General features: G+C 38.5%; 1 protein-coding gene across 4 annotated transcripts in view; it reads left to right on the forward strand.

Moving 5' to 3' along the window:
• The window catches only part of Neto2 (neuropilin and tolloid like 2), a 58334-nt gene that overhangs the window by 24862 nt on the left and 13607 nt on the right, over positions 1-19865 (forward strand). For all 4 annotated transcript variants that reach the window (XM_070011879.1, XM_070011880.1, XM_070011883.1 and 1 more), the window contains one exon: positions 8417-8645. In XM_070011879.1, coding sequence (XP_069867980.1) covers positions 8417-8645 — 229 coding nt within the window. The remainder of the gene's footprint in view (positions 1-8416; positions 8646-19865) is intronic.

Genomic DNA, 19865 nt, shown 5'->3' on the forward strand with positions numbered 1-19865 from the left:
CAGATTGAGGCTGGCTGCTAACTAGTTTTTGCATTTAATTTATACTTGTAGGAATATCAACAGATTTAAAATTAGACTTTAACATATACATACATGAAGAGACAGAGAAGAAGAGCAAGTGGGAGAATGTGCTTTTTAAAGAAACATGAAATTGTTCATGGTGGAGAATACCTATAATCTCAGCACTTTAGAACTGAGTTCAAGACTAGTTAGGGTTATATAGCAAAATTTTCTGTTTCAGGAGCTGGATATGGCAGCTCCAGTCTGTCATACTAGCTACTCAGGAGGTAGAGATCAAGGGATCATGGTTTAAAACCAGTCTAGGAATAGAAGTATAGAAGTCTAGGATAAAGTATGACTTTATCTCCAACAATGGCTGGCTGTGATGGTGCTCTCCTGTTATCCCCATTCCCATCAATACAGTGAAGGACAAGTTAAAAGGATAAAAAACCAGGCCAGCCTTCACATGAAGCAAGACTCTACTTCAAAAATAACCAATGCAAGAAGCAGCTGAAGCATGGTTCAAGTGGTAGAACACATGTCTAGGAAGCATGAGACCCTAAATTCACTCCCCAGTACCACCAAAAAGAAGGAAGGAGGGCTGGGAAGGTGGCTCAGTGGTAGAGCACTTGCCTTGCATGCATGAGGCCCTGGGTTCGATTCCCTAGCACCACATAAGCAAAAAGAAAAAAAGCTGGAAGTGGCGCTGTGGCTCAAGTGGTAGAGCACTAGCCTTGAGCTGAAGAGCTGAGGGACAGCGCCCAGGCCCAGAGTTCAGGCTTCACGACCGGACCCCCAAAAAAAAAACAAAAACAAGGAAGGGAGAGAGGGAGGGAGGGAGGAAAAGAAAAGAAAGCCAGATACAGTTTGGTAATATGGTATATATAGATATTCAGATATGCTAATATGATTCTTTTCTTTGTTAATACTAGGCTTTGAACTCAAGGCCTCATTCTTTCAGTTGACTTTTTTGCTCACAGCTTTTGCTCTACCTCTTGAGCAATACCATCATTCCAGCATTTTACTGTTAATTGGAAATGAAGTCTCATGTACTTTTCTCTCTGGATTGGCTCCGAACTGTGATCCATAATCTGGAAAACACTCAAACAGGTCAAGAAACACTTAGAAATACTGAGAAATATTGAGTTAAAACTTACAAATATCCATGTCTTTGTTTTATCACTGTTTTTGTTTTGTGGTACTAGAGTTTGAACTTGGGTACTTAGCCTTAATAGGCAAGTGCTCTACCACTTGAACCATCCCCCATTTTGCTTCAGTAATTTTCCCAAGGGCTCCTACTTTTGTCTCTAGTCATCCTCGACCTCAGTCCTTACTTACGCTTCCAGAGTAGCTGGGATGATGGTACACACCATGCCAAGGTTTTATTGTTAGCGATGGAATCTTAAAAACTTTTGCCCAGGCTGGCTTCAAACAGCAGTCCTCCAGATTACAGGTGTAAGTTATCTAACTCCAAATATACTTTTAAAAGCATATGAAAATTTAAGGGGAAAATAAAGTAATTGTGGTGGATTGAAAAGGAAGCAAGATAACTAAATTAGTAGAGTAACTGAAGCTAATGTTATGAATGCCTGTGGCTTCTTTTAGTTACTATCTCAGGAGCTTGGCTTTAACACCACATAGAAAACAAAAACCCTAGGGCTCATGTGACCATTGTGAGACCCCTCTTACATAAAGCTGGACCTTGGAGGGAGATAATTGACATAGGATAAGCCAGAAGACATTTCCACTATCATGTGCCAATGGCAAACATGTTCTTCTGGCTTGTTCTTGGGACAGGGGTGGAAGTAGGGTTGAAGTCTTTCTTTCTCAAAAATACTTTGGGTTTGAGATCAGAATTTTGCATTTCCTGTTCAAGCCAGAACTACTGATACCTAAAATTAAAGAAAGGTACATAAATCCATACAACCTTTGGCAGAAAATCTAAAATAATCGGTGAGGCTACAGGGTTAAATTCCAAGTTAGAGAACATCTGTGTTCCCAGCCTACCTGTGAAGTAAAAATTGACAGACAAAACAAATAGGAAAAATCTTAGCCCTACAAAACTTTTGTGTTTTAAATATCCTACAAGAAAGAAGAGAACTCAAAATGACCAGATACATTTAAGTAACCAAGTAAATCTTCTGTACTAGAAAGTATGTTTATTAAAAGGTTGGGGAAAGGTAGTGCTAGATAGCATAAATGTCTGTTAAGAAAATTTCCAAGAATTGATGGAGGGGTAAATTTGATAAAGTACATTATCTTTACATATGGAAGTAGCACAATTAATATATGCTAATAAAAAGAGAGAAGCCATCTTTGGTGTGTCATATTTGCCTCCCAGATATTTGGGTAGAGGAAGTCAGAAGATTGTGGTTCCAGACCATACTGAGCCAAATGACAAGTTTCTGAAACCTCATCTCAACAAGAGAAGCTGGGTATGGTGGTTGCACTTGTCATCCTAGCTCTGATGAGAAATGTAAATATCTCAGTCCAGACAAGCCCCACTGCAAAAGGTGTTGCTCTATCATAGAGCACCTACCTACCTGCCTAACAAGACCAAAGTCCTGAGTTTAAATCCCATTACTACAGAAAGAGAGAGAGAGAGAGAGAGAGAGAGAGAGAGAGAGAGAGAGAGAGAGAGCACTGATTAAAGGCCCTCCACCAGGGAAATATATCCTTTAAATTATACTTAGATTGATACCACAAAAAAAAAAAAGAAAAAAATTGGGGACATGAACTCAGGGCTTCTCAATCTGTTGACTTTTTTCACTTAAGCCTGAGGCTCTATCACATGAACCACACTTCTACTCTGGATCTTTCTGCCCATCAATCTGCAATCAAATTTCAGCTTCCTAAGTAGCTAGGATTATAGGTGTGAGCCACTAGTGCCCAGCAAAATTTTTATTTTGTTTTGTTTTTAATTGTCAAGGTGATATAGAGAGGGGTTACAGTTACATAAGTAAGGTAATAAGGATATTTCTTGTCAAAACGGGTACTCTTAAAATTGTTACCGGAACCACCAATAGCACAATGGATGATCAAATATAACAGAATAGTATTTTTTGTAACAGTGTTGGGAAGAAAAATACTAGTCACCTAACCTCCGCAACAGTATCTAAATTGTGATTCAAGGCAAAATTAAGTGATTTTACATCAAAAGTAATAGATAAATGCTACAGTTAAAATTTTCAAATTCCAAAAAGTAAGAAAGAAATGTCAGACAGCTCTCCAAAGATAACAGTAACTATTGAAACATAAATTAGAAACATCACTAATTCACTAGGAAGATATAATAATTTCAAAAACTGGTGATTGCCAAGGAAAACCAAATTCAGTTACAGTGAATAAGTTTTTCTCCTCTCAGTTATAAGTGGCTTGAGTCAGGTGCTGAGAACTGAGGATCGAGATTTGAAGCCTGTCTGCAAGCAAGAAGTTCTGTGAGACTTAACTTCAGTTAATCAGCAAAAAGCCAGAAGTAATGCTGTGGATCAAATGGTAGAATACCAGACTTGAGCAAAAAAGCACAGGAACAGCACCCAGGCACTGAGTTCAAGCCCCAATACCATAAAAAGAAAGTTATTGGGCTATGCAGCTCACAGAATACTTTTGAGGATATTAGGAGCTTTCATTTATTGTGCTTCCTTTAAAAGAAAAAAAGATTGAAATTTAATGAATTAAGATTCAAATCAAGAGTTTAAAAAATGACAAATCCAAAGACAGAAAAGGGTAATAATTGTAAAAGCAGAAATAAATTTAAAATACAGGGCTGGGAGCTAATTTAAAATACAGGGCTGGGAGCTTGGCTTAGGTGGTAGAGTGACTGCTAGAAAGCACGAAACCCTGAGTTAAAACCCCAGGACCATACATATATAAAGAGAATTTTTTTTAAAAATCTAGGCAAGGCACCAGTGGCTCATAACTGTACTCTTAGCTACTGAGGAGTCTGAGATCTGCAGAACACAGTTCAAAGCCAGACAGAGCAGGAAAGTTGGTGAGACTTTTATTGCCAATTAGCCACCAAAAAGCCAGAAGCAGAGCTTGACACTTGGGGTAGAGTGTTAACCTTGAGCAAAAAATGCTCAAGGATAGTGCCCAGGCCCAGGACTGCCCCACTACTGCACACAAATAGCTCAAAACTGGGTAGTGTAGTGGCACTAACCTAAAATTCTAGTTACTTGGAAAGCTGACATAGGAACATCTCAAGTTGGAGGACCCTGGGATTCACAGTGAGATTCTATCTCAATAAAAAAGAAAACCAGAATGCTGATACCTTATTCTTGTAATCCTAGCTACTCAAAGAAACTGAGATCTGGAGAACCAAAATTTCAAGCCAGCCCAGGCAGAAAGTACACAAAACTTCAATTAAACAGTAAAAAATTCACAGTATATAATTTCTTTTTTTCTTTTTGTCAGTCATGGGCTTGAACTCTGGGCCTGGGCGCTGTCCCTCAGCTCTTCACCTCAAGGCTAGCACCCTACCCCACTTAAGCCACAGCACCACTTCCGGCTTTTTCTGGTTATGTGGTGCTGAGGAATCGAACCCAGAGCCTCATGCATTCAAGGCAAGCACTGTACCACTGAGCCAACTTCCCAGCCCCAATGGTATATAATTTCTATCAGAATAAAGATTATAGAAATTTAAAGATGAAATTGGTGGAAATTATCCAATCTGAAATGCAAAACAAAATTGAATATAAATTGACAGAGTTTCAGAGCTCTGTAAGATGATGTCAGAAGGCCTAGCCATTTAAGCCCTGCCAGGTAAAAGAAACAGAGCTTGGCACAGAATGATATCTGAAGAAATAATTGTGGAAAAAGTATAAAGTTTAGTAAAAGACATAAATGTGTAGATTTAAGAAGTTCAGTTAACACTAACGGGGGTGGGGGGAGAAAAAGACTGCACACATCAAAATCAGATAAAGTTCTTAAAATCTGCCAGAGAAAATAGTGCTATTTGCATAAGGGAGCAATGATTTGAATACTGTGGGTTTTCTTTAGAAATTATAAAAACTAAAAATAGCCAATTATACTGGAGATTTTTTTTAAATGATGAACTCAGAATCTTATATCCGGCAAAACTTCCAGGAATAAGGGCACAATGAAGTCATACACTGATGAAGGCAGAGTGACAAAATTTGTTACCTTAGACCTGCTGTAAGAGAAATGATAAAAAGTTCTTTAGACAAAAGGATAGTGATACTTAAGTCATAGAGCTTTGTTAATGTTAAATTCTTGAGTAAGTCTAAACCCCTTACCAATACCAGGAATGAGAGGCTATCACTCTAGTATTGTTAAAAAGAAAATTGAAGCCAGGCACCCATGGCTCACATGTCTAATTGTAGTTACTCAGGAGGCTGAATAGCTCCTGATCTGAGGACCACTATTTAAAGCCAACTTGGGCAGGAAAGACCATGAAACTTTTATCTCCCATTAGCCACCAAAAGGCCTAAAGTGAGGGTATGGCTGAACTGGTAGAATGCCAGCCTTGAGTGAAAAAACTAAGTGACAGTTTAGGCCCTGAGTTTAACTCTCAATAGGAACACACAAAGGAGGAGATAGGAAGAGAGTGTTCTGTGCCCCAGTATCAGAGGACTTAGATAAAATGGACAAATTCCTTAAAAGCTGCACACTGCCTACACATATCCTACAGGGAATACAGAAACTGAATCATGCTATATTTATCACAAAATTAGAGTCATAGTTAAAAACCTAACAGAAAAGGCTGCAGTGCTACCAGATTCCACTGGCAAGCTTTGGAACACTAGAAAGAACATGTTCATTATCTTCTAAGAAGTGAAAGGAAGGTCAAAGCAAGCTCATGTTAGTTCCAAAACATACCCTGACAACCAGAGAAGGCATTGTAACAAAGTTAGTGTTATAAATTCCTCAAGAAAATGATACAGAAACCCTCAGCTATATAAGAATATACATCTTTAAGAGATACAGGATCAGGTTAGAGTCCAGGAGTGCTTAGTGGAGGGTGGAGGGTACTCTCTTCATGTCCTCTGGAGCAAGAGAAATTTCACACACCTACACACACCTACTTGGATATTTTACTACATTCACAATTGAAAGGTATATAGTCGTTATACATGTTTAATTAGATTTTTTAAGTTATGTCCTTTTTTTGCCAGTCCTGGGTTTGAACTCAGGGCCTGGGTGCTATCCTGAACTTCTTTTGCTCAAGGCTAGCACTCCACCACTTGAGTCACAGCACCACTTCTGGTCTTTTCTGTGTGTGTGGCACTGAGGATTTGAACCCAGGGATTCATAATGAATGCTAGGCAAGCACTCTACCACTGAGCAATATTCCTAGCCCTTAATTATCTTTTTAAAGCATTTACTGTAGACTTGAGCACAGCCATATTTCTTTGTAGAAAATAGAAGCAGCCCTGGTAACACCAGAAAAAAGTCTTTAAAAAAAAGAAATGTAATAATGAAATCTCCCTCTGTGTCAGTAATGAAAATAAATACAGAAAGTAACTACTTCAGATATTAAGATTGTATTGATTATACTGAATTTTATCAATTCACAGTTTTGGTTTTGGTAGTACTGGGATTTGAACTCAGAGCTTTGTGCTGAGCAGGCTGAATGCCTGCCACTTGAGTCAGGTCCCAAACATACCTAGCTACTTGTTCCCCATTGGGACAAGTATTATCTTGAACATAATTTAGCATATGGTCCTCTCCTCAAATAGAGGAGACAGTTATGTGAGACTTGCTACCATAGGACCATGAAGAGAGGGCTGGTTATATAAGTAACAGAGAAAGAGAACTGATGGTATAGTTAAGAAAATGTATTCCTTTTCTTTTCCTCCCCCATATGGAAGTTGAATCCAGATTCTCACTAAGTTCTCTATAGGCTTCAAACTTGCAAATTTCCTCCTGCCTTGGGCTACCAGGTAGCTGGGATTATAGGCATGAACCACCACACCCAACTGAAACCATATGTTTTTATATTAAAATACATGCATGAAGACTTTATGAAGTTCCAGAACAGGCCATCTATTTCATTATAATTGTTTACTATTCTTACAGAAATGGCAAACTAGTCATTTCAAATATACCAAAGATACTTGGTCAAATTTTGAGCAGTACATTTTGTTTTTTGTTCTTAGCTTCATGCCTTCAAGGTAATCTACAGAGGAAAAATATGTGACATGTTTTATTAAATAAAATAATAAAGCCCTTTAAATGAAGAGTGGCATACCACTTTCAGAAAAGCAATTAGTTCAAGAAACATTCACTCAGCCGGGCGCTGGTGGCTCACGCCTGTAATCCTAGCTACTCAGGAGGCTGAGATCTGAGGATCACGGTTCAAAGCCAGCCCGGGCAGGAGAGACCGTGAAACTCCTATCTCCAATAAACCACCAGAAAACTGGAAGTGGCGCTGTAGCTCAAGTGGTAGAGCGCTCGCCTTGAGCTGAAGAGCTGAGGGACAGCGCTCAGGCCCAGAGTTCAAGCCCACGACCGACAAAAAAACAACAACAACAACAAGAAAAACATTCACTCATTAAATTTTTATTTTTATTTTATTTAGTTGTTCACACATGAGCAACTAAAGCCAAAAGAGTAAAGGTGTGTGTGCATATGCATATGTAAACATCTTGTGGAGTGGGAAGGACACAGTCAGATCAACCTTGGTTCACATCCCTGCTCTGAACAACACTGGACAAGCTTCAAAAGCACCAGCAAAAAGTAGGGTTGGAGGTGTGGCACAAGTGGTATCATGCCAGTAATGAGCAATCAAGCAAAGGAAGTGTGAGGACCTGAGTTCAAGTTCCAATACTTTCCTAAAGTAATAGCACTCAGTAACAAATTCCCTATAAAAGTTTAATAAACCAAATGCTAATTGTGTTTTCTTTGACAATATAATTTCTATCTGGAAATGCAGGTGTCATAAGGACTCGAACATTAAAACTAAAGTGTGCTAGAATCAAATAATGGATAAATATGACAGGAGATTTGTAAACCATGCTGATAAAGAGAGGAGATAAGGTTTTTTGATTTGTTACTACAAAAAAGGCATGTGTATATCTTTTGATTACATTTAGGCTTTAAAATGTACAGAAACAAAAAACAAAAACCAGTTATTCACACTGATTGTTAGAATAATAAAATGGAATAATGACTCATTTCCTCTAAGTCATTTCCATGAGATTGCCTTTATACTGATGGAATTGTCAGACAGTTGATAACTCGTGGCAGAAAGCTGAATCCCTTTTTAGATTCCTTAAGGTTTGCTTCTATTTTTAACACAAGAAATGCTCCACTAGGCTTACATCCTTTAACTACTTACATATCAGCTATCTATTCTATTTTCCTGTCATAATTCAGTGTTGGCTGTAGATAATAGAAAAATTTAAATTAATGAACCATTTTTAAAAAGCAGTGTTTTTCTGTTTCAATGTTTCAGATTTATTTGAGGTTCCTAGACTACCAAATGGAACACTCAAATGAATGCAAGAGAAACTTTGTTGCTGTCTATGATGGGAGCAGTGCCATTGAGAATCTGAAAGCCAAGTTCTGCAGTACTGTGGCCAACGATGTAACACTCAAAACAGGAGTTGGGGTTATCCGCATGTGGGCAGACGAAGGTAGTCGGCTTAGCAGGTTTCGAATGCTTTTCACGTCCTTTATAGAGCGTAAGTACACAATTCCTATAGCCTAGAGATCTTGTAGTAAGTTTCATTCATTCACGGTGTGCTCACTTTTGACAAAAACTGAGCATGTAGAAGTGAGTGTCTTTACCAAGGGCAGGTGACTCATGCTAGTAATCCTAGCTACTCAAGAGGCTGAAATCTAGGATTATGGTTTGAACCCAGCCCTGGCAGAAAAGTCCATGAGACCCTTATCTCCAAATAACTATAAAAAATCCAGAAGTGGAGCTATATGGTTCAATTGGTAGAGCACTAGCCTGAGGGAAAAAAAAAATTCAGGGAGAGTGCTCAGGGTCTGATCTCAAGCATGAGAAAAGGAAGGAATAGAATTTGATTTTTGCTTCCTGTTCTTGACTGACAGGTATGAAGAAAGGCTATGTTAACATAATTTGTAGCACAACTTCCCTATCGAGGTATAAATAAATGATAGAGGTTAATGAAAACAGAAACCTAAGCTTTCTCTCAATTGTGTGTGTATGTGTATACGCGTGCAAGTGTGTAGGCACATGCTCAAGTGCATGTCTACATGTACACATACACTGGGGCTTCAATTTGAAACCTAGATGTTGTCTCTTAAGCTTTTTCTTTTGCTTGAAGGATAGTGCTCTACCAATTGAGCCACAGCTTCACTTCTGGCTTTTGGGTGATTAATTAGAGGAAAGAGTTAGATAGCACTGGTTTTTACCATTAATACCTTTATGGATCTAGTTTTTTACTTTACAGTATTTTCAGTTGTCATGTGTTCTTGACTCCTCCATCTCTGATAGCTACTCAGTCTTTCTTGGTGATTGATGATGTTGACCATGTGAGGAGTACTGTTCAGCAACTTGGTAGAATGTCCATCAATTTGAGTTTGTCTAATGTCTTCAAGTGGGTTCCTTTGAAAACATGGATTTCTTCCAGAATATCACTGTGCTTTCTCTGGGCCTAATATTACGACAGGTGGGTCATGTAAATATGGATATTATTGGCCCTGATATTAACTTCTATCAATTTATTAAGGTGCTGCCAATCACTTTTCTCCAATCTTTGTCTTCTGAAGCTCTGCACATAACATTATACCCACTAATTTGAGCATCCATTGATAGTTTCTGATTGTAACTTGCAAGAGTTATTAACTGTGCCAACCTGATGGTGTGCTTCAGTTTCTGTTGTTTGCTTCTACATTCATTAATTGGAATTCTTTTGCAAGGAAGAGCTAGTCTTTTCCCTTGATTTATTCAGTGGTTTTTAAGCAATATCAGCCCATAAATGCCTTCTTTATCCTATTATATCATACTGTAGTACTAGTATTACTCTAGAATACTAACATTTTGTGGATTCCTGTCCAAGCTTTGGCCAGGGGGTGCCTCCTAAGTTAGCCTTCCATGTTCTCTCAGTGCCCAGCCTTATTTACCCCTTCCTGTCTCCAGTGGGCAATCAAGCCACAGCCTACTGAGCCTGCTGCAGCCCTGGGGCCAATCATATTTCTGTTTACTATGAGAAACCTGACTCTGATTATCCAGTCTATTTCCTCAGTTCTAATGTGTACATCATTACAAAATCATTGGCCACTATCTCTGAGAACTTCCCCAACATACTGTTTTGTCTATAGTTCTTTTTTTGTAGACAGCCTTTTTAACAGCTAGGCTGGTAAAATACTGTTTTTCTCTTACTTAGGTTAATTGTTTTTCTCTCTCCTTTTCTTGTGGGTATATGATATGCTTAGTCATTTGCTACTTTATATTTTGTTTTGTATTCATGCCATATCATAGTTACTTTAAATTGGTTTTGTTTGGGGGCATTTAGAGGACTCTTGTCAGAGAGCTTCACAGAGAGATGCAGTTGAAAAGCAGTGTTTCCTCCTGTGTATCAGGCCTGTATCAGGCCCTTCCCTCCTCTCTGTCAGGCCCTTCCCTTATTCTCTGTATTCTATTCCAATCCATTCCGATTTTGTATAAATGAGCATATATGTTTATATTTTATTTTTTTGCTTTTTTTTTGTCGGTTGTAGGACTTGAACTTGGCCTGAGAACTTTCCCTGCGCTCTTCTGCTCAAGGCAAGCGCTCTACAGCTTGAGCCACAGTGCCACTTCCAGTTTTCTAGTGGTTTGTTGGAGATAAGAGTCTCACGGACTTTCCTGCCCAGGCTGGCTATGAACCATGATCCTCAGATCTCAGCCTCCTAAGTAGCTAGGATTACAGTATATTTTCTTATAGCCCCTTTGTTATTACATGAAGGAAGCAGAATATTTTTGCACTTGTATTTTTTTCACCTAACATATATTGGATATTTTTCCCCTAATATATATTGGATATCATTTCATGTCAGTTTATAGAAGTGGTCTTAAGTATTATGGCTGTAGAGTAAGAACACTGTAGGTAGCATCTTTATTTAGCATCCTATTTATGGACATATAGGCAATTGTCAATATTTTACAATTACAATAGTGCTATGACTAATGTATATACTTTCATATTGTTGGAGGTATATCATCAGGACAGACTGCTACAAATGGAATTGTTTAGTCTAAAGGTAAAGATCAAGGACTGATTTTTTTGTTTTTATATTTCTAAGGTGATCTTCTCTTAGATTACTGAAAAACCCACCAGGAAAACTTGGTTCTGCTATATTTCTTTGTACTTCTACCTTCTAAAAATCCAAGCAACATTTCAGTACTTACTTATATTTATTTTGTTTTGTCCATAAGTTCAAAGGATATTGTATTATCTTTGACTCAAATCAGCTTTAAAAACGACTGCCTTTTCATTTTGGCCAATAGTAAGGATTGTACTCAGGGCTTTACACTTGTTATGCACATGCTCTCTCACTTGAGCCACACTTTTAAACCTTCTGCTTTTTCTGTTTTTAGCATCTCCCATTTTTGCCTGTTTCTGGCTCCTAAGTAGTAGCTAGGATTACAGGCATTCGCCATCATCCAAATTGTTTTTAAGATAATTTTTTCCTAGTCTGGTCTTGAACCATGACCCTCCTATTTCTGCATCCCAACTAGCTAGGATTATAAACATGTGCCATCTCACCTGGCTTTTACTTAATTTTAAATTGCCCTTATCTTCAACCCATATGAGCAGGACCAATTAGCCTCTCAGACTGCTCCCTTTACTCACATTAATCACCTATATAAAGATAATTTAAAAACATATTCATTCTGCCCAGCTATAGCTAAGTGTAATGTTTATAACACAGAGATGTATAATCTAGAAAGCAGTGGTATATCTTTTGTGCTCACAAACAAAACAAAAATTTAGCTTTTGTTTTTTGACTTGTAAGCTGTATGATTTGTACAACTTCCAAATCAGAAAGTATAAAGATGTAGCTAGCAGTAAGATACCAGATGTTTTTCTTGATAGATTTGAAAATAATACTTTTTCCTTTATAATCTCAAGATATTTTTCTATTTATTTTATATTAAAATCCTGACTATATGTGACCATATACAGATGGTGATGGTGTTATAGCTGAGTTTTTATATCTATAATATTAAAAGGACTTTGAGTCATCAGATATTCAGTTGAATTTTGAGGCCAGTTTGTCAAACCAGCCTTTCTACCTGTCTTCTGCTCATTTATTTAACATACAAGGTACTGTGTTTGGTACTATGAAGATACAAGAGTAAATGAAACAGTCTCTGCCCTATAGGATCTTGTATGATCCTATGAAGTATCTTGTATACAAATAATATTGAACTGAGTGTGACAAAGGTCATCCTTCAGTAGACAGCACCAGTTTTGGAGTAAGTGGTTCTGGAGTGCAGTTTCTAGAGAATAGATACATTTCAGAAGAAATGTTAACTGAGTTTGCTATCCTAAACCAAAGCACAGATGAGCAATGGTGTCAAAGCAGAGCTCATTTGGACCCTGAGAAGCAATGGTAGAAAGCAGAGGGAAATTAGCCAGGAAAGGAATGGAAGCTTCAATGCAAAGGCTAAATGTTGGCTTTATTTTCTAGGTATCTAGGAGTTGTATATTACACAGTGACTTGGCAGAGCTAAGCCTTTGGTGGGGTGTGGAGGCCAGTTAAGAGGTTACTTCCATAGACAAGATAGGAAACTATGGTCAAAACTAAATACTGACAGGAGAGAGAAGAGTTAAGGAGACAGAATCATCAAGATTTGGTGACTAATCTAGAAAATTAAGTTTAAGCCAAATGAGTCAGAAACCTACAACAACTTTGAGTCAGACTGACTTGGAAAGTGAAAACTGAGCAGATAAGAATGGACAAGTGCTCAGCTGGTTTGGACATAGTTTCCACAGGGTGTTGGAAGTGTCAAGAGAACAGTGCTGGTATTTGCCATGGATAAACTGTGATGATGCATATTGGATTATGGATATGACCTGGCTTGTTCTTAAATTTTTTTAAATTTTTAATTTGAGAACTATTTTAACTTAAAAATAAAGCCAGCTATAAGAAGGCTGTTTTAGCATCTCAGACAACGAAAGCCCAGTTCTTTGTACAGACATCACTAAGCAGAACACTCTGCCTTCTTGTTCTCCTCTTTGGTTTCTTTCAACACCTACCTGTGCCATGTAGTACACTGTCATTAACCAGACACCACTACTCAGCTTCCGTAACATGACCACAAGCTGATGGATTGTTCTGTAATTGTAAAAATACATCCCAGATTTCAGCCTCTAATGTGACATAAAGAATGTAAAGTAGCTGGATGCTGGTATCTCATGCTTATAATCATAGTTACTTAGGAAGCTAAGATCTGAGGATGCACATTCCAAGCCAGCCCAGGCAGACAAATCTGAAACACTCTTATCTCCAGCTAACCAACAAAAAGCCAGAACTGAAAGCATGTCTCATTGGTAGAGTACTAACCCTTGAGGAAAAAGCCAGCTGAGAGTGTGAGGCCCTGAGTTCAAGCCCCAGGGAAGAAAGGAATGGAGCAAGGGAGGGAGGGAAGAAGAAAGAAAAGAAAATGTAAAGTATCTTCTTGGTACTTCATATTAATTATATAGTACAATGGGAATATTTTGGATGCTGTTTCAGGGCTGCTCAGTACCACCCACATGATAAGGGATTTGCCAAACTCCCCAAACCCATTACATATTTGTATTCATAGCTAAGACTGGTTTAACAGAGGGATACACTATGAGATCAGCAAAGAGAAAAGACTGTCAGCCAAGGGAACTCAGCACAGGCTTCCTTGTGCAAGAGAGCACAAGGAGGGGCATGAGAGGCACTCTGAGAGTGCCGCTTATTCAATGGCATGTATGCAAGGCTTCTGCCAGAGAAATGCCCTAGAGACTCAGCACCTACACTTTTATTAGAGTCTAGTCACATAGGCACTTTGCCTTTCATATACCATAATCCCTTACTGCCAGAAATAAAGCAGGTGTTTCACATAAATAGTATTGCTCATACAAAAAATAAGCATAGTGAACTACCTTTATTTGATAGGGTGTAGAGAAAAGCCACATTCACAGATATCAACCAAGGGCCAACCTTCCAAAAAGTAGCCTCAGGCCTGTCAGGTCAACTCTTGTCTGTAGAATTAACTATATCAGTAAAATAATTCCACTTTTTACTTGCTCACAGTTTTTGGAACATGCCTTATTTTGGGTAACACTAGTCTCAATGTTGTAAGAAATTCTCTTCTAATGGGTTTTTGTTATGGTATTTTCTATACATATCTACTGATGGTTTTCCCTCTTTGTATTATGGAGTATCTTTGTATTAAGTAATCATATGTAAGATTAAATTGTAATCTACAGTAGATTTCATCCTATAGTCCAAACTTAGTTCTATTGCCCAAGAACAAGAAGAAAATTGCCCCTCCAAAAAATATGTAGTCAAAATAAGGAGATTTCATAATTTATAAAACAAAGGCCAGCCTGGTGATCTCTATTTGATAAACACACTTCAGAGTTCAAGAGGATGGATTTTTACTTACCATTAATTCAAATTGTTGACTTTTTTTCCTTAGTCTGTTGTTAATGATTTACAATTGTTATGCAACTACCCTTGAGAACAGTACTTAAGGGGTCTCTAAAATGGGCTAATTTTGCACAAGTGATTGGCTTTATGTAACCTAGCATCAGATGGAGTTTGTGACTAATATGGTACAACTTTGCTAAGATGGATGATGTAGAATGGCAACCAAGATATCGTTTACCTTCTCCCCAGGCAATGTGCACTAATACATACCTTACTCCTTAAAGAAAGATACGGTTTTAGGAAAATTGTTTCTAGGACTAGAACTGTGAAGGCAGCCGAGCTATTTTTGTTAGAGTAATTCCATATGTGGTGTTTAGTGGCATATTGCAAACAGGTCACATTGCAGGCTCAGTTGAAGGACAAAGCCATTGTTCAGCATTATTGAATGTAGAGATCCCACCCTCCCCTTCTCCCTGTAAGGCAGGACATAAAGTCTTGACGCTGAAGTAGAGAGCAGTTTGTAATGGGTACTGTATTTGTTATTTGTCCTTTACTCATAAAAACTTACTATTCAGTTATTTAATATGGTTTTGAACCAAAGCAGTGCTTGTTAGCATTATATATCAATAACTAATACCTTTATTCTTATTTTAAACAGCTATACTGCTCCAATGAGAAGACATAAAATTAAATATATTTATAGTTATAAATTAGACATTTCTACCAAGAAAATCTGATCATATTAGTGCTGTTTTTTAAATTGTTTTAAACAATATGGAGAGCAATTATAAAGAATCTGTAATAAGCCTAGTGTGGTGATTCATGCCCACTATCCCAGGTACTGAGGAGGCAAAAGTATGAAGACTATGGTAAAAGTTTGACCTCAGGCAAGAAAAATAACCTAAAGCAAAAAAGGCTTGGCTAGCCAGTGCAAGACCCTGAATTCAAACCCTAGTACCACACACACATACACACACACACACACATACACACACACACACACACTATAATAAAAATTAAGGGTTTTTTCCTTTATTGTTCAGTTGATAAGGAAACAGGGAGCAGAAAACATTTGAAATTATAAAGAGCCATTGAAGTGTAGTAACATAAAATTCTAAGAAAGTAAGAAAGTTAAGGAGCCACAGTGCTGTTTCCAGCCTCATTTGCTTTGTCTTAAAAAAGTTTATCTCAAGCCAGGTATCGGTGACTCATGCCTGTAATCCTAGCTACTCAGTAGGCTGAGAGCTAAGGATCATGGTTCAAAGCCAGCCCCGGCAGGAAAGTCCGTGAGACTCTTACCTTCAATAAACCACTAGAAAAACGGAAGTGACGCTGTGGCTCAAGTGGTAAAGCACATGCCTTGAGCTGAAGAGCTGAGGGATAGTGCCCAAGGCCAGAGTTCAAGCCCCATGACTGACCAAAAAAAAAAAAAAAAATAGTTTATCTCCTGGATGCCAGAGGCTATTATCTCAACTACTTGGGAACCTGAGAATGGAAGGATTATGTTTCAAGGCCAGCCCAGGCAAATGTCTTTGAGTACCTCAGCCCTTGGCTGAGAGGAGTGTCATGTGCCTGTCATCCAAAGATATGAGAGTGGCACTGAAATTTCAAGGACCATGGTACCAGGCAAGCCTGAGAAGAAAAGTCCAAAAGACTCCATCTCCATGAGATGGGAAGCTAGCTGTGATGATGTGTCTTGTGATCCCAGTGACTATAACTAAAAGTAGGTATATGTAAGCTCAGGTATCCAGGTAGGAAGCAAGACTGTTTCCTGGGGAGGGAGTGAAAAACAGAGTTAGAGGTATGCCTCAGCCATATTGCACCAGCTTAGCAAGGACAAAGCCCTAGGTTCAAGTCCCAGAATCACAACAATAAAAAGATTCAGCTTCTTATGACTATTGCTCTACCTCTTGAACAGAATCTCCAGTCCAGCTACTTTTCTGGTTAATTGGAAAGAGAATCTCTCAAACTTTTTGGCCCAACCTGGGTTTTGTTTTTTTGGGGGGTCCGGTTGTGGGGCCTGAACAGCCTGGGCGCTGTCCCTCAGCTCTTCAGCTCAAGGCTAGTGCTGTACCACTTGAGCCACAGTACCACTTCTGGCTTTTTTTCTTTTTGCTTATATGGTGCTGAGGAATCGAACCCAGGGCCTCAAGCATGCAAGGCAAGCGCTCTACCACTGAGCCACCTTCTCAGTCCCCCAACCTGGTTTTTTTTGTTTGTTTTGATTTGTTTGTTTTTTTGTTTTGGTTAGTTGTAGGGCCTGAACTCTGGGCCTGGGCACTGTCCCTCAGTTCTTCAGCTCAAGGCGAGCACTCTACCACTTGAGCCACAGCACCACTTCCGGTTTTCTGAATGATTAATGGAGGTAAGAGTCTCATGGATTTTCCTGCCTGGGCTGGCTTTGAACTGAGATCCGCAGCTCTCAGCCTCCTGATTATAGGTGTGAGCTACCAGTGCCTGGCTCCAAGTTGGTTTTAAATCTTGGTCCTCAGATTTCAGTCTCCTGAGCAGCTAGAATTATAGGACTGAGCCAAAAGCACAAACTCAAAGTACTTTTTTTTTTTGGTCAGTCGTGGGGCTTGAACTCTGGGCCTGGGCACTGTCCCTTAGCTCTTCAGCTCAAAATGAGTGCTCTACCACTTGAGCCACTGCACCACTTCTGTTTTTCTGAATGATTTATTGGAGAGAAGAGTCTCACAGACTTTCTTGCCCAGGCTGGCTTTGAACCATGATCCTCAGATCTCAGCCTCCTGAGTAGCTAGGATTACAGGCATGAGCCACCACCACCCAGCTTCGAAATACTTATTTTTATAGTTAAATAGTACTATTTTGAAAAGTTAATAGTGTTCAAGTAATTAATTAGTTATATACTTTTTGAACTTCGATTAAGAATAAGAAGATACAGATAACTCACTAAACCTTAGAAACAAAAGTCTAAGATAATAGTGCAAAAACAGGAAAGTGATTCCAGGAAGGCCTTGTATTTAAAGGAGGCATAGATTGATAACAGAAACAACTCACACTGATGCTAATTGGGTTGGTTTTTCCAACTTCTGCTGTACATCAGTGTTTCCCAGGTTGTTCAGTCCTTACCTGTTTTAGACTACAAATCACTCAGGGTTATTATAAATGAACTGTAGTAGTTAAATACTCAACCAATATTGAAAGCCGTTTAGTCATATGTAGACAAGCATGCCTAAATTCAAGGGATGAACAAATAAATCCCAGTCCATAATGGCAAACCACTGACTGATGACCTACTGCTATAGAGCTGTGATGAATAATGCTACTGTGGATCTTTGACTTTCTTAGAACATTATGTGACTACACTTTGATGGCTCTTTATAACTTCAAATGTTTTCTGCTCCATGTTTTCTCATTATTTGGGACTGTCTCAAGGAGAAATTATATTTACATCTAATAGTAAAGCAGTTTGGGCTATTCTCTTTTGACTTACGCCTATCAAATTATACATGGGGTTTTCTGAGGACACAATAAATTCTTTTTTTCCAGCGTTCATTCAGAGTTAATTGACAAAAAGACCAAGAAGGGATGTAAACATGATACCAAAATGCATTTATTTAACCTAAACAGTGTCTTCACTGAGGAAGGGAAAATGATCAAGGCATGGGTACATTATTTAGAGGCATGTTGTATATTTATTAGGAGAAAGGTGATTATTTAGTAGGAAAACCCACTTATTTAATAATCCAGGAAAATTTAATTATTTCTTCTTGAAAACAGTCTTTAAATACACACACACACACACACACACACACACACACACACACACACACATACATATATATACACACACATCTGGAAAATATTTTGAGTCTGTCAGTTCAATAGAGGGCAATATTCTATTCTTCTTTGTTGATAAAGCATAAATTTTCTAAAAATCAAAATTACAGTCTGTGCCAGGTGCTAGTGGCTCACCCCTGTAATCCTAACTACTCAGGATGCTGAGATCTAAAGATCACAGTTTGAAGCCAGGCTGGGTAAGAAACTTATCTCTAATTAAGTGCCAGAAAAATAAATAAATAAAAACAGCCAGAAATGAAACTGTAGCTCAAGAAGTAGAGTGTTAGCCTTGAACACTAAAGCTCAGAGATAGTACCCAGGCTCTGAGTTCAAGTCCCAGGAAAAAGAAAAGGAAGGGAGGAAGGGAGGGAAAGAAGAAGGAAGGAAGGAAGGAGGTAGAGAGAGAAAGAATGAGAGGGGCAGGTAGGAGGGAAGGAAGGAGAAAAGAAAGATGGAGGGAGGAATGAAAAAAGAAAGGACATGACCTATATTCCACATATTTTTATACCCTTTATTTTTTATTTTTTACTGTGAACATACCATACAGAGGGTTACAATTACATGGGCAAGATAATGAGTAAATTTTTTATAAGGTTTTGTTTCCCCTTCCCATCCCTTCCCATCTCCTACCCCCTCACCCTGTTGTTGTCATCCCCCCCAAAGTTGTAAAGTTCATTTTTTGACATAAGGTTTTGTACATCTCATTGTTGCAGTGGGTCCACCTGTATCCCTATTTAAACAATTTCTTTTTCCCTTCCCCTACACAAATAATACCAACATCAAATACAGTACAAACAGGGGTTATACCATGGGGGAGGGACACACAAAGCAACAACAAAATAGCTTATAAATATGTTAGAAACAATAGCAAGAAAGAAAAAAACATATGAGTCCTTATCTTAGGGTTCATTTCACCTAAAATCAACTTATCTGACCGTTTCTGCTTGTCTCAGACATATACTAGTTATTGAAAGTAAGGGAAACCATGGGACCTATGTTTCTTTGGGCCTGGCTTACTTCACTTAATATAATTTTTTCCAAGTCTTTCCATTTCCTAACAAATGGGGCAATGTCATTCTTTCTGATGGAGGCATAGAATTCCATTGTGTATATATACCACATTTTCTTGATCCATTCATACACTGATGGGCATCTGGGTTGGTTCCATACCTTAGCTGTGGTAAATAATGCTGCAATAAACATAGTTGTGCTGGTAGCTTTAGTATGGTCTTGTTTGTGATCATTTGGGTAAATGCCCAAAAGTGGGATTGCTGGATCATAGGGGAGATCTATGTGGAGTCTTTTGAGGAACCTCCATACTGCTTTCCAAAGTGGTTGAACAAGTTTACATTCCCACCAACAATGCAGTAAGGTTCCCTTCTGTCCACATCCCCTCCAGCATCTGTTGTTATTAGACTTCTTGATTATAGCCATTCTAACTGGGGTGAAGTAGTATCTCAATGTTGTTTTGATTTGCATTTCTTTTCTGGCTAGGGAGGTTGAGCATTTCTTCATGT

The sequence above is a fragment of the Dipodomys merriami genome, unplaced genomic scaffold (genome assembly GCF_024711535.1).
Source record: "Dipodomys merriami isolate MVZ:Mamm:240054 unplaced genomic scaffold, mDipMer1.0.p SCAF_85, whole genome shotgun sequence".
Classification (NCBI taxonomy): Eukaryota; Metazoa; Chordata; class Mammalia; order Rodentia; family Heteromyidae; genus Dipodomys; species Dipodomys merriami.